The 15,172-nt window shown below is 34.5% G+C and overlaps 1 protein-coding gene across 4 annotated transcripts in view; it reads left to right on the forward strand.

Moving 5' to 3' along the window:
* The window catches only part of AGTPBP1 (ATP/GTP binding carboxypeptidase 1), a 207,131-nt gene that overhangs the window by 94,207 nt on the left and 97,752 nt on the right, over positions 1–15,172 (forward strand). For all 4 annotated transcript variants that reach the window (XM_051966097.1, XM_051966114.1, XM_051966091.1 and 1 more), the window contains 3 exons: positions 1,019–1,116; positions 11,396–11,512; positions 14,344–15,050. In XM_051966097.1, coding sequence (XP_051822057.1) covers positions 1,019–1,116; positions 11,396–11,512; positions 14,344–15,050 — 922 coding nt within the window. The remainder of the gene's footprint in view (positions 1–1,018; positions 1,117–11,395; positions 11,513–14,343; positions 15,051–15,172) is intronic.

Genomic DNA, 15,172 nt, shown 5'->3' on the forward strand with positions numbered 1-15,172 from the left:
CATTGTCAGACCTGTGTTTTCTAAAAATCATCTTGGTCACTATGTGGAAGATACATCAGGAGAGAGACTTGAGGGAGGGAAAACAGGAGGCTGTTATAAAAATAATCAGATAACAGTGATTAGATTCTGAGCTACATTGATAATCATGTGGCCAAAAACCCCCCAAAATATAAGACTTGCCAATTGAAGAACAAAAGATGACCCTGAAATTATGAACCTTCCTAAATGGAGCATTGGAAATGCATCCTTGCTGAAATATGGAAATTTGTCACAGGGATTATTCATAAAGGGAAAGGGGGGGGGAAATAATAAGTTTTTATTTGGATATGTTGAGACTGAAATGTATTTGGACAATTAAAATGAAAATATCTGGTAAATAGTTGTTGATGCAAGACTAGCATTCAGGAGAGAAAAACTGTTCTGGATATATGGATTTAGGAGAAATCGCTATGGAAATGATAACTAAAGCTATGGGAGCTGACCTGATTAGCAAGTTAGAGTGAAGAAAATAAAACCCAGAATAGCCATAGGCTTTGGGGGTACATCTGCAGTTAGGGTAGTGGATAATGAGCTTATAAAGGGAATTGGAAGAACAATCAGGTAAGAAGAAAACTGAGAGTAATATTGTAAAAACCCAGAGTGGATGAAGCATCAAAAAAAGAGCAACTCTTATTTTCTCATGAGCACAATTCTCTAGTTGGTACTTCATATATATATATATATGTATATATTTAATATAATTATTATTATATTAGTATAACATATATGTATATATGACACTAATGTAATTTTACCATAGATTTCACAATTCGTGCTATTTAAGTACAAGCAGTGAAGGTGAGTCACAACAGAAGGTGCTATTTGATATTTTCTTAATAACGTTATTTATAAATATTTATGCATTTTGTGGTATTTTATGATGTGAATTCTTAGTACTTTGAACAAAACAGTCTTCCTCAGGGTGTCATTTTGTAGAAAGTTTACCTCTCACCTACTTATAGAGCCTTTTGTATCACAGTGGATGACGTAGTAGATGAAAGCGATGACAATGAAGATCTTGAATTAGAAGCTGAAAATGAAATTGAGAATGATGATGATATAGACCAAAATTTTAAGGTTAGTAGAAATGTTTATTGTCAGCTAACCACATACATTATGTTTTACTGTTGTAAAAAAAAAAGTAAATTTGAATAATGACCTAGAAGCTTATTGCTAAATATGTGCTTATTTTTTTTTTTTTTTTAACTATGGATCATCAGGAGAGTAAGCTCTTATAAAGAAAAGTAAAACTTTGCGCTGTCTTAAAAATGAAAGGAGCCTTGAAATGTTATCTAATTCCTTCCTTTTGGCATTGGGAAGGATTTTAATGTACATGTAATTAAATTGTAAAATAACATATATTGTATATTTTGTTGTTCTAAAAACAAACTTTGTTTCAATATTTTGTTTTTTATATCATCAGAATTTCTCTTAGTAGCTTTCCTTTTTTCTTTCCCAGAGAGTCAGACCATGGAACAAAAAATATATATATTTATTTATTTTGTTGAGGCAGTTGGGGTTAAGTGACTTGCCCAGGGTCACATAGCTAGGAAGTGTTAAGTGTCTGAGACCAGATTTGAACTAGGTCTTCCTGACTTCAGGAATGGTGCTCTATCTGCTATGCCACGTAACTGTCCCAACAATATTTTTTATAATAATAATTTTTTATTTTTCAAAATACATGCAAAGGTAGTTTTCAACATTCACCTCTGCCAAACCTTGTGTTCCAAATTTTTCTCCCTCCCTCCCCAGCTCCTGCTTCCTCTAGATATCAAGCAATCTAATACAGGTTAAACATGTGCAGTTCTTCTAAATATGTTTCTAAATATGTTTATCATGCTTGCACAAGAAAAAGCAGGTCAAAAAGAAAAAAAAAAACCAAGCAAACAACAACAGAAAAGGTGAACATTTATTGTGATCCACATTTAGACCCAGTCCTCTATCTGGGTGCAGATGGCTCTCTCCATCACAAGTCTATTGGAATTGGTCTGAATCACCTTATTGTTGAAAAGAATCAAGTCCATCACAATTGATCGTCACATAATTTAATTGTACAATGATCTCCTGATTCTGCTCATTTCACTTAGCATCAGTTCATGTAAGTCTCTTCAGGCCTCTCTAAAATCATCCTGCTGATTGTTTCTTATAGAACAATAATATTCCATAACATTAATATACCATAACTTATCCAGCCATTCTCCAACTGATGGGCATCCATTCAGTTACCAGTTTCTTGCCACCAACTGCCACAAACATTTTTGTATATGTGGATCCCTTTCCCTCCTTTAAGATCTCTTTAGGATATAGGCCCAATAGAAACACTGCTGGGTCAAAGGATATGCACAGTTTGATACGTCCTTTGGGCATAATTCCAAATTAATCTCCAGAATGGTCATATAACAATATTTTAAAAAGAAAAAGTTCAAGAAGGAAAAAACCTTCAGCAAAACCAATCAATATATTGAAACAAAGTCTGTGAAAACATATGCAGTATATTTCAGGATATTTGTAGTTTTGAAATGAGAGTTTGTGCTATGAATGGGGCAAAGTAAAAATATATTTTATATTATACAGGTTACTTCTATAATTAATAACAAAAATTAATATATTAATGTCATATATTGAATGAATAAATTTTTTCCATACCTCTTTGGCCCCGTGGTGGAGTTGATAATAATTTGTGAAATTATTTTAGGGCTCTCTCAATTTGGGATCACAAAGCTACTGTAGATCAGACTCCCAAATCTTCTTGATCACTCAGAGTAGGAAATTTGGAACTTCTTTTTTTTTTTTTTTTAATTTTATAATAACTTTTTATTGACAGAACCCATGCCAGGGTAATTTTTTTACAACATTATCCCTTGCACTCGCTTCTGTTCTGATTTTTCCCCTTCCTCCCTTTACCCCCTCCCCTAGATGGCAAGCAGTCCTATATATGTTAAATATGTTGCAGTATATCCTAGATACAATATATGTTTGCAGAACCGAACAGTTCTCTTGTTGCACAGGGAGAATTGGATTCAGAAGGTAAAAATAACCCAGGAAGAAAAACAAAAAAGCAAATAGTTTATATTAATTTCCCAGTGTTCTTTCTTTGGGTGTAGCTGCTTCTGTCCATCATTTATCAATTGAAATTGAGTTAGGTCTCTTTGTCAAAGAAATCCATTTCCATCAGAATACATCCTCATACAATATCATTGTTGAAGTGTATAATGATCTTCTGGTGCTGCTCATTTCACTTAGCATCAGTTCATGTAAGTCTCTCCAAGCCTCTCTGTATTCATCCTGCTGGTCATTTCTTACAGGACAATAATATTTCATAACATTCATATACCACAATTTACCCAGCCATTCTCCAATTGATGGGCATCCATTCAATTTCCAATTTCTAGCCACTACAAACAGGGCTGCCACAAACATTTTGGCACATACAGGTCCCTTTCCTTTCTTTAGTACTTCTTTGGGATATAAGCCCAGAAATAACACTGCTGGATCAAAGGGTATGCACAGTTTGATAACTTTTTGGGCATAATTCCAGATTGCTCTCCAGAATGGTTGGATTCGTTCACAACTCCACCGACAATGCATCAGTGTCCCAGTTTTCCCGCATCCCCTTCAACATTCATCATTATTTTTTCCTGTCATCTTAGCCAATCTGGCAGGTGTGTAGTGGTATCTCAGAGTTGTCTTAATTTGCATTTCTCTGATCAGTAGTGATTTGGAACATTCTTTCATATGAGTGGTTTCAATTTCATCATTTGAAAATTGTCTGTTCATATTCTTTGACCATTTATCAATTGGAGAATGGCTTGTTTCTTATAAATTTGAGTCAATTCTCTATATATTTTGGAAATGAGGTCTTTATCAGAACCTTTAACTGTGAAGATGTTTTCCCAGTTTGTTGCTTCCCTTCTAATCTTGTTTGCATTAATTTTGTTTATACAAAGGCTTTTTAATTTGATATAATCAAAATTTTCTATTTTGTGATCAATAATGGACTCTAGTTCATCTTTGGTCACAAATTTCTTTCTCCTCCACAAGTCTGAGAGATAAACTATCCTATGTTCCTCTAATTTATTTATAATCTCATTCTTTATGCCTAGATCATGGACCCATTTTGATCTTATCTTGGTATACGGCATTAAGTGTAGGTCCATGCCTAATTTCTGCCATACTAATTTCCAGTTATCCCAGCAGTTTTTATCAAATAATGAATTCTTATCTCAAAAGTTAGGATCTTTGGGTTTGTCAAACACTAGATTGCTATAGTTGACAATTCTGTCTTGTGAACCTAACCTTTTCCACTGATCAACTAATCAATTTCTTAGCCAATACTAAATGGTTTTGGTGACTGCTGCTTTATAATATAATTTTAGATCTTATATCCCAAAGAAATACTAAAGAAGGGAAAGGGACCTGTATGTGCCAAAATGTTTGTGGCAGCCCTGTTTGTAGTGGCTAGAAACTGGAAATTGAATGGATGCCCATCAATTGGAGAATGGCTGGGTAAATTGTGGTATATGAATGTTATGGAATATTATTGTTCTGTAAGAAATGACCAGCAGGATGAATACAGAGAGGACTGGCGAGACTTACATGAACTGATGCTAAGTGAAATGAGCAGAACCAGGAGATCATTATACACTTCAACAATGATATTGTATGAGGATGTATTCTGATGGAAGGGGATTTCTTTGACAAAGAGACCTAACTCAGGTTCAGTTGATAAATGATGGACAGAAGCAGCTACATACAAAGAAAGAACACTGGGAAATGAATGTGAACTATTTGCATTTTTGTTTTTCTTCCCGGCTTATTTTTACCTTCTAAATCCAATTCTCCCTGTGCAACAAGAGAACAGTTTGGTTCTGCAAACATATTTGTATCTAGGATATACTGCAACATATCTAACATATGTAGGACTGCTTGCCATCTAGGGGAGGAGGTGGAGGGAAGGAGGGGAAAAATCGGAACAGAAACAAATGCAAGGGATAATGTTGTTAAAAAAATTACCCTGGCATGGATTCCATCAATATAAAGTTATTATAAAATAAAATAAAATATTTAAAAAAAATATATAATTTTAGATCAGGTATAGCTAGACCACCTTCATTTGATTTTTTTTTTCATTAATTCCCTTGAGATTCTCGACTTTTTATTGTTCCATATGAATTTTGTTGTTATTTTTTCTAGATCATTAAAATATTTTCTTGGAAGTCTGATTGGTATAGCACTAAATAAATAGATTAGTTTAGGGAGTATTGTCATCTTTATTATATTCGCTCGACCTATCCAAGAGCACTTAATGTTTTTCCAATTATTTAAGTCTGACTTTATTTGTTTTTTGTAATTTTGCTCATATAATTCCTGACTTTCCTTTGGTAGATAGATTCCCAAATATTTTATGCTGTCAACATTTATTTTGAATGGAATTTCTCTTTGTATCTCTTGCTGTTGGATTTTGTTGGTGATGTATAAAAATGCTGAGGATTTATGGGGATTTATTTTGTATCCTGCTACTTTGCTAAAGTTATGAATTATTTCTAATAGCTTTTTAGTAGAATCTCTGGGGTTCTCTAGATATACCATCATATCATCTGCAAAGAGTGATAATTTGGTTTCCTCATTGCCTACTCTAATTCTTTAATCTCTTTCTTGACTCTTATTGCCGAGGCTAGTGTTTCTAATACAATATTGAATAATAATGGTGATAGTGGGCAACCTTGCTTCACTCCAGCTCTTACTGGGAAAGGTTCCAATTTTTCCCCATTGCATAGTATGCTTACTGATGGTTTTAAATATATGCTCCTGACTATTTTAAGGAAAAGTCCATTTATTCCTATGCTCTCAAGTGTTTTTATTAGGAATGGATGTTGGATTTTATCAAATGCTTTTTCTGCATCTATTGAGATGATCATATGGTTTTTGTTTGGTTGGTTATTGATATAGTCAATTATGCTAATAGTTTTCCTAATATTGAACCAGCCCTGCATTCCTGGTATAAATCCTACTTGGTCATAGTGTATTATCCTGGGGATGATTTTCTGTAATTTTTTTACTAATATTTTATTTAAGATTTTAGCATCAATATTCATTAGGGAGATTGGTCTATAATTTTCTTTCTCTGTTTTCAACCTACCTGGTTTAGGTATCAGTACCATGTCTGTGTCGTAAAAGGAGTTTGGTAGGACTCCTTCAATCCCTATTTTTTCAAATAATTTATTTAGCATTGGAGTTAATTGTTCTTTAAATGTTTGGTAGAATTCACATGTAAATCCATCTGGTCCTGGGGATTTTTTCTTAGGGAGTTGGTTAATAGCTTGTTCTATTTCTTTTTCTGAGATGGGACTGTTTAGGATATTTACTTCTTCCTCTGTTAGTTTAGGCAAGCTATATTTTTGGAGGTATTCTTCTATTTCATTTAAGTTGTCGAATTTATTGGCATAAAGTTAGGCAAAGTAACTCCTAATTATTGCTCCAATTTCCTCTTCGTTAGTGGCGAGTTCTCTCTTTTCATTTTTAAGACTAATGATTTGTTTTTCCTCTTTCCTTTTTTTAATCAGATTTACTAAGGGTTTGTCTATTTTGTTGGTTTTTTCATAGAACCAACTCTTAGTTTTATTAATTAATTCAATAGTTTTCTTACTTTCAATTTTATTGATCTCTTCTTTTATTTTTAGAATTTCAAGTTTAATGTTTGACTGGGGGTTTTTAATTTGTTCCTTTTCTAGCATTTTTAGTTGCAAGCCCAATTCATTGACCTTCTCTTTCTCTATATTATGCAAATAGGCCTCTAGAGATATGAAATTTCCCCTTATTACCGCTTTGGCTGCATCCCATACATTTTGGTATGATGTCTCATTATTATCGTTTTCTTGGGTGAAGTTATTAATTATGTCTATGATTTGCCGTTTCACCCAATCATTCTTTAGTATGAGATTATTTAGTTTCCAATTATTTTTTGGTTTACTTTCCCCTGGCTCTTTGTTGAATGTAATTTTTGTTGTATCGTGGTCTGAAAAGGATGCATTTACTATTTCTGCCTTACTACATTTGAGTTTGAGGTTTTTATGTCCTAATATATGGTCAGTTTTTGTGTAGGTTCCATGAACTGCTGAAAAGAAAGTGTACTCCTTTCTGTCTCCATTACATTTTCTCCAGAGATCTATTGTATCTAATTTTTCTAGTATTCTATTTACCTCTTTGACTTCTTTCTTATTTATTTTGTGATTTGATTTATCTAATTCTGAGAGTGCAAGGTTGAAATCTCCTACTATTATAGTTTTGCTGTCTATTTCTTCTTGCAGCTCTCTTAATTTTTCTTTTAAGAATTTACATGCTACACCACTTGGTGCTTCATTATCTATGCTACCCTTTAGCAAGATATAGTGCCCTTCCTTAGCTCTTTTAATTAGATCAATTTTTGCTTTAGCTTGATCTGAGATCAGGATGGCTACCCCTGCTTTTTTGACTTCATCTGAAGCATAGTAGATTTTGGTCCAATCTTTTACCTTTACTCTATATATATCTCGCTGCTTCAGGTGTGTTTCCTGTAAACAACATATTGTAGGATTCTGGCTTTTAATGCATTCTGCTAACTGCTTCCTCTTTATGGGGAAGTTTACCCGTTCACATTTATAGTTAAAATGACCAATTCTATATTACTTGTCTTCTTGTTAACCCGTGTTTATGCTTTTCTCCCTTCTTTCCTCCTTACCCCCCTTCCCAGTATTAAGCCTGTGAGCACCACTTGCTTCTCACAGCCCTCCCTTTTTAGTATCCCCTCCCTCCCCCCCCGCCTTAGAGTTCCTCCCCCATCTTACCCCTTTCCCTCCCAGTTTCTGTATTCCCTTCCACTTAGCTTATTCCTTCCCTTTTCACTTTTCCCTTCTCACTTTTCAATGAGGTGGGAGAAGTTTCACCATAAATTGAATATATCTAAAATTTTTCTCTTAAAGCCAATTCTGAAGGCAGTAAGATACCCACTATATTCATCTCCCTCCATTCTTTCTCTCAGATATAATAGGTTTCCTTTGCCTCTTCATGAGATGTAGTACCCTCCCTTTACCCTTTTTCTGGTACAATGTCCTTTCCACATCTAGTTTCTAGAACAAGGTATACATGTATTCTTTATACATCTTTATAGCCGAAATATAGTTCCCAAGATTAATCTTTACCTTTTTAGATTTCTCTTGAGTTCTTTATTTGTAGATCAAACTTTTTGTTAAGTTCTGGATTTTTCATCAAAAGTAGGTGAAATTCACTTACTTCATTGAAAGTCCATCTTCTTCCCTGGAAAAAGATGCTCATTCTAGCTGGGTAAGTTATTTTTGGTTGCATACCAAGTTCCTTAGCCTTTCGGAATATCATATTCCAGGCCCTTCGATCCTTTAATGTGGATGCTGCTAGATCCTGGATGATCCTTATTGTGGCTCCTTGATACTTGAATTGGGTTTTTCTAGCCGCTTGCAATATTTTTTCCTTCATCTGAGGGTTCTGGCATTTGGCCATTATATTCCTTGGTGTTTTGATTTTAGGATCCCTTTCAGTAGGTGATTGATGAATTCTTTCAATGTCTATTTTACCCTCTGTTTCTATGACTTCTGGGCAGTTCTCTTTGATAATTTTCTGGAAAATAGTGTCCAGGCTCTTTTTTTCATCATACTTTTCTGGGAGTTCAATAATTCTCAGATTGTCTCTCCTGGATCTATTTTCCAGGTCTGTTGTTTTCCCAAGAAGGTATTTCACATTCTTTTCCATTGTTTGATTTTTTTGGTTATGCTTGACTGATTCTTCTTGTCTCCTCGAGTCATTCAATTCCATTTGTTCGATTCTGATTTTCAATGTTATTTTCTTCACTCACTTTTAAAATATCTTTTTCTAATTGTCCTATTGAGTTCTTTTGTTCTATGGAATTTTTTTCCATTTCGCCAATTTTGTTTTTTAGAGAGCTATTTTCTGTTTCCAGTTCACTAATCCTATTTTTCAAGGATTTTATTTCTTTATCCACTCTGTCTTTAAATGAGTGGGATGACTTCTCCAGACTCTTTTGCCAAGCCTCCGTCTCCTTTTCCCATTTTTCTTCTAGCTCTCTTGTGAGAGCCTTTTTAATTTCTTCTGTGAGGTTCATCTGTGCTGAGGAACAGATGATCTTCTCCTTTGGGGAGTCATCTGGAGACAGTCTGTTTTTAGTCTCCTCAGGGTTTAGAGTCTGCTCTCTATCCATATAGAAGCTGTCAAAGGTTAAGATCCTTTTCAATTTTTTGCTCATTTTGTCAGAGAAGAATCAAAGACAAACTAGCAAAGAAAAAAAAGAAAAAACCCTAAATGGAGTCTGCTTTTTTGGGGGAGGGACTGGGTGGTGTTACCAAACTTCCTCTATAGACTGTGGGGGCAGCAGTGAGGCACTAGCAGGACTGTGCTGCGCCTGCGCTCTGAGACTCCAAGAGCGTGCTGAGACACTGTGGGGGAGGGGTGGCCAGGTCCCACTGAGAGACTCCAGATGTTTGGGGTTGTATTCTTCACCCCCTCCCCCACTCCCCCATACCCCCACTCTCCCTGCCATGTTTTTAGCTTCTATGCTGGGCTGCTGGCTTGCTGCCAGGGCAAAGTATCCAATCCTGTAGCAAAGCTCTCCCCGCAGAGATGGCTGCAATCACACCCCACCCCCTTTCCAGTCTGCTCCTGTGCTCTCGCTGCCGCTGCCCGCCGCCTGCGCACGATCTAAAACCGTCCCCGCCCTCAAGCAAAAACAGACCTTTCCTGGCGAATCTCAAGGATGTCTTCTCTTGGTAACTATTTGTGGTTTTTTTTTCAGTCAAGCATTAATTCAGAGGCTGGTAATGAAATGGATCGTGAGAGAAAAAGGCAGAGCTTACACAGCTGTGTGCCTCCTCTCCGCCTTCTTGGCCGGAAGTCCCCGGAACTTTTTGATATCCTCTCTGAACAGCACATAAGTTAGTTTCAATTGGACCTATTTGACTACAGATTTTCCCACTTCCAGTAGATACTTTTAACCTTTCTTTCAGTTTCAACTTCTTCTCCCAGAGTGGCACATAGTTTGCTTCTAATCTTCCATAATGAACAGCCTGAAGTAAACTCTTTGGGGAGTATAGGATGTCTTAATTTTCAAAATGGTCATGGATAAAAAAGGTTTGAGAACTATTTGTATGTTATTAAGTATACCAAAACATTTTGTTTTGAAATAAAACTTCCGATAAAACACCCAAACAATCCCTCTTACAAAGTAAATCTTTTCCACCAGAAGGCTGGTTTATCAGTTTTTAACAGAAAGTAATAAAGAGGGGAGATTCTTTGCCTCGTTTGCTACCTAGCCTTAATCACTTTATGGGTATAGCTGAGACTTATTGAAGACCTTAACTTAAAAAGGCCAAGGTCTCCCACTGCATCATGGGCCATCTCCAGTCATAGTAATCTACATCTAGCCCCTTGTACCCAGATGGTTCTGGAGGGAAAAGTGAGGCAGGTGACTTTGCCTAGCCCTTCCTCACTTAAATCCATTTCACTTGGATGTCTTAGCATCCCCTCCCTGAAATCATGGTCCTCTTTGAGAATGAAGGACAAACAACAGAAAGGAAAGGTAGGTCCTCTTAACATGTTAATAACATTGCTGTATTTGACCAGAATATGTTGCCACTTCATTCATGTTACAAACACCTCTTGCCTGGATTATTCAATTTTCTTCTAATTTGTCTCCCTGCATTAAGTCTTTAATGTCTCCATTTTCTGAAGACTTCTTCAGGATCTATTGTTGTTAACCACTCGTCCCTCCCCACCACCAGGCCAATTATCTTTTGTATTAATATGTGTATTTAGTTCTAGATGCAAATGTATTTACTGAATAGACTGTAAGTTTGGGTGGAATAACAATCTCACTTCTGTCCCAGGGTCAGTGCCTGGAACAGAGCTAAGCATTTGTTGATTGACTGGTTATTCATGTATGTATGTGTTCTTTCAACTCTGCATTCCTTCATACAACTTTTCCCATGTCTCTGAATTTTTTTTTATATTCAAAAATTACTAGAATAGCTTAGTGAGGTTTCTTTTCATTTACTTTTCTGTATCTAGCCCTAAGTATACACTCTTTAGTTTGACTCTTTTGAATTGGTTTAATACATGTCTTAATGCTGTGATTTTTCTCTATTAAAAAACACTTAAAATGTTAAATTAGATAAATTACTAAAAGAAAATTTGTAGGAATTATTGCATAATTTATTTTGCTCATTCTTTGGTTGTAATTCCATGTAGTGATTTGGATGGCATTATATTGAGAGTATATTCTGGTTTATTAAAGGCATGCCTAATCCTTGATACCAATATGTTTTGATTGTTACAGAATGATGATATTGAGACGGATATTAACAAGTTAAAACCCAAAGAAGAATTAGGACGACCAATAGAAGAATTAAAAATGTATGAACATTTTTTCCATGAACTTTCTGATGACTTTCAGGTAAAGAGAAAAAAAAAGGACCATACTAATTCTACTTTTTTTCATTTTTGTTGTTTTTTCCTTGTGGTTTTCCTTTTTTGTTTTGATTTTTCTTTCACAACATGACTAATATTGAAATATGCCGAAAATAATTGTGTATATATATCTGTAGATATAGATACATAAATAGATCTGTATGTATGTGTGTGTGTGTGTGTGTGTGTGTGTGTATAACCAATATTACATTGCTTGCTGTTTTAGGGAGTAAAGAAGGGAAGAGAGGGAGAAAAAAATTTGTAATTAAAAATATTACAAAAGTGAATGTTGAAAACTATTTTTACATGTAATTGAAAAAATTTTATGGTGATTTTGAAAAACAAAAGGTGGGGGGAAGCTAACTTAATCCAGATCCTTAATGTTTTGATCAATTAAGAATTCTTTTATTTCTTAAATTGAAATATATTTCCTATTTTCCTTTTCATTTTTAAAATGGGAAAAATTTTTCTTTATCAGTAACTATTTAGTTGTATGACCTTGTGTAAATCACTTAGCTTCTCTGGATTATATATTGTTTTTATCCACAAAATGAATGGTAAAAACCAGGACTTGTGGCATACACATGAGCTGCCAAAGGATAAAAGTCAATTGGATATTAATTAGCATTAACTGTAACACCAAGATGTTAAATGCCTGAGATTCAGGGACCACCAGGTTTCTTAAGATAGATTGAAACTGCCCAGAGAACAAATTATGGTCAAGGCTTTTTTGCTAATCAGAACTGAGGTCTGGCCTGTCAGTGACCAATGTACCTTTCAGCTTGTAGGGCTGATCTAGTCCTCAAATTAAAAAAAAAAAAGAATGGTATAGACTTGGTTATTTTTAAGCCCTCTTTTCAGCTGAAACAACTTGTAGACATGCATAATTAGCTCCACAACACTTGAATCTTTAAACTATTACTTTAAAAAACCACTAATCATCTGTTATTGTCTTCTTTCATTTAATTGCACTGATATGTTGGAAGTAAGAACTAGTTGAAAGTGATAAATAAAAACCATTTTCATGATATCATTGCAACTATAAAAATGGTAATATTTTAAATTAATTTTTTCTTTTTTGGTAATATTACCTGTAAATTAATGGGGAGGTATTAGAACATCTAACTTATGATTTTCTACCATCCTTAATTCATGTTAAAGATTTTTATTTGATTTTTGTAAATAGATTAGCTTAAACTAGCAATTAATAGAAAAGTTAAATGGAATATAAATAACTTAATTTTTGAGTGTGCCTTAAGGGAAGAGTTGAGTGTGTGGAAATTACTGATCTTGATTCTGCAATGGGTAAGCTGTGTGATGTCACTAAAATTGTTTAACTTTTCTGGGCCTCAATTTCCTAATTTGTAAAATGAATGCTAGATTAGTTAGTCTCTAAGGTCCTTTTCTTTTTTCCTCAACATTTTATTTTTTTCCAAATACGTATAAAAGTAGTTTTCAGCATTCATTTCATAACTTTGTGTTCCAAATTTTTCTTCCTTTCTCCCTTATCTTTTCTTCCTTCCCAAGATAGCAAGCAGTTTGATATGTTATATAAGGTCTTTTTCAAAAAGTCAACAATTGTCTTTTCTTATTCCTCCAAAAGAGACTGAGTGTGTGATGCAGAATTTATGAGTGTTTATGAGAAATGATAGAGACGAAAGATAATTTAAATGTAGTTTTTATTTTGGGGATTTTCTTTGCTTCAGGTTTGTTAGAATTTTATTTACCTTTTTTCTTGGGACAGATTAAATAGCTGCTATAATTCTAATTAAATTTTTAGGGAGTTTCATGGAGAATTGTCCTGTATCTTTGGCCCAAAGATAGTACGATATGTTCAAGAGGGGCAGGTCAGAAAAAGTAGGAGTAAAAAGACTGAGAAAACTTTTTCATACCTTCCCTCTTCTCTAGTGTTTATTACCAAATTACAACAAAATACTTAAAGAGAGAAACCCTTACAAACAATGGAAAAACTGATTCGGAGCAGTAATGGGAGAAAAATCATAGGGCTAGCTGTAAGTAGAGGTTACTTGGTTGATTTCAATCTTTACAATAGTATACGTGAAAAGACATACATCTGAGAAGTCATATAGTAAGTCTTAATATAATATGCACATATGAAAATAAAAGGTTATTCAAAGTAGCCATAGGGAAAGTGAAATTGCACTTGGTACTAAGATTAGTATCTTGCTTCTTATTGTTCCTCAATTCTTTTGTCTTAAAAAAATAGTAGAGATTGATTTTTTTCCTTCTGTCAATTTATCAATACAATTCTTCATAGTGACAATTAAGTTAGATTACTACTGATTGCTAACTTTCATTGTATTTAAGAAAAGAAATCAATTTTAAAGAGACTTTCAGATATCTCTGCTTATTAGTTTACTCTATTTTAGGTTTATTTCTATGGCAGGTGATGTGTGAAAGAGTTCATCATTAAATTATGTAATTGGAAAATATATCTACTATGAAGCAGATGTGTTGTTATTTTAAAAAACTCTGTTTTTATTTCTAAGAGAACTGCTTTCTCTCAATATAGTGACCTGTATATTTCTTTTTCTTTTTTTTGCTGAAGCACTTGGGTTAAATGACTTCTCCAGAGTCATAACAGCTAGGAAGTGTTAAGTGTCTGAGGCCAGATTTGAACTCAGGAGGACCTGAGTAAAGACTCTTCAGAGTGAGGCTAGATCTAAGCAGTGCTGTCACTTGTTTGTTACATTCATGTAATACGACATAAAAGAATTTAAATGTTGTCTTTATTTTTGCTAAAATATTTGACTACATATTGGTAATTTTTTTTAATCATACTTTTTGTTTTTGAAGGAATGTGATTTAATTGCCAAAGAACCAAAGCCCTTGGCAAAGGAAGGAAATCTAGGTGGGCCTATTGTTGTTCCTACAGCAGGAGAAGAGCCATCTGTGGAGCCAAACAGTGTAATAAATTCAGTGAAAAAAAATACCATTTCACAAGGAGAGGAAGGTGATAAACAACCTGCCTTTTTAGATCTGGCAAAGGAAGATATTAAAAACAGTGATAGTTCATTACCACAACAGGAAGGTGATCAAAATAGAACAGTTATGTCAAACCAGTATCTCACTAGTGATCTAGTGAAGGCCCTGGATCGAATAACACTGCAGAATGCTCCCCAAACTTCCCAAAGCTTTACTGCCGGAATAAAGAAAGATTCCAGTCCTCACCTTACCTCTATTTCATGCACTAAAACATGCCCACATATTTCTACTTGTGGAAATGTGCTCTTTGAGGGACGAACTGTTCAACTAGGAAAGCTCTGCTTTACTGGAGTTGAAACTGAAGAAGATGATGATTCTGCATCTAACTCATCAGTGGAGCAAACATCGGTTGAAGTACCCAACATGCCACCACTCCATGATTCTGATCTGTATGTTGAAATTGTGAAAAATACTAAATCTGTTCCTGAATATTCAGAAGTGGCTTATCCTGATTATTTTGGTCACATTCCACCTCCATTTAAGGAGCCTATTTTAGAAAGACCCTATGGTGTGCAAAGGTGAGTAGTCTATATCCATTTTTACTCTAAAAAAGGATAGTTATGATATTAGCAGTGATTATTTTTCTTAATTTTCAAGAATAATCAGCTATGTTTCTTATATTGTGGCTACATGTTTAGGA

This window comes from Antechinus flavipes, chromosome 1, assembly GCF_016432865.1.
Source record: "Antechinus flavipes isolate AdamAnt ecotype Samford, QLD, Australia chromosome 1, AdamAnt_v2, whole genome shotgun sequence".
Lineage (NCBI taxonomy): Eukaryota > Metazoa > Chordata > Mammalia > Dasyuromorphia > Dasyuridae > Antechinus > Antechinus flavipes.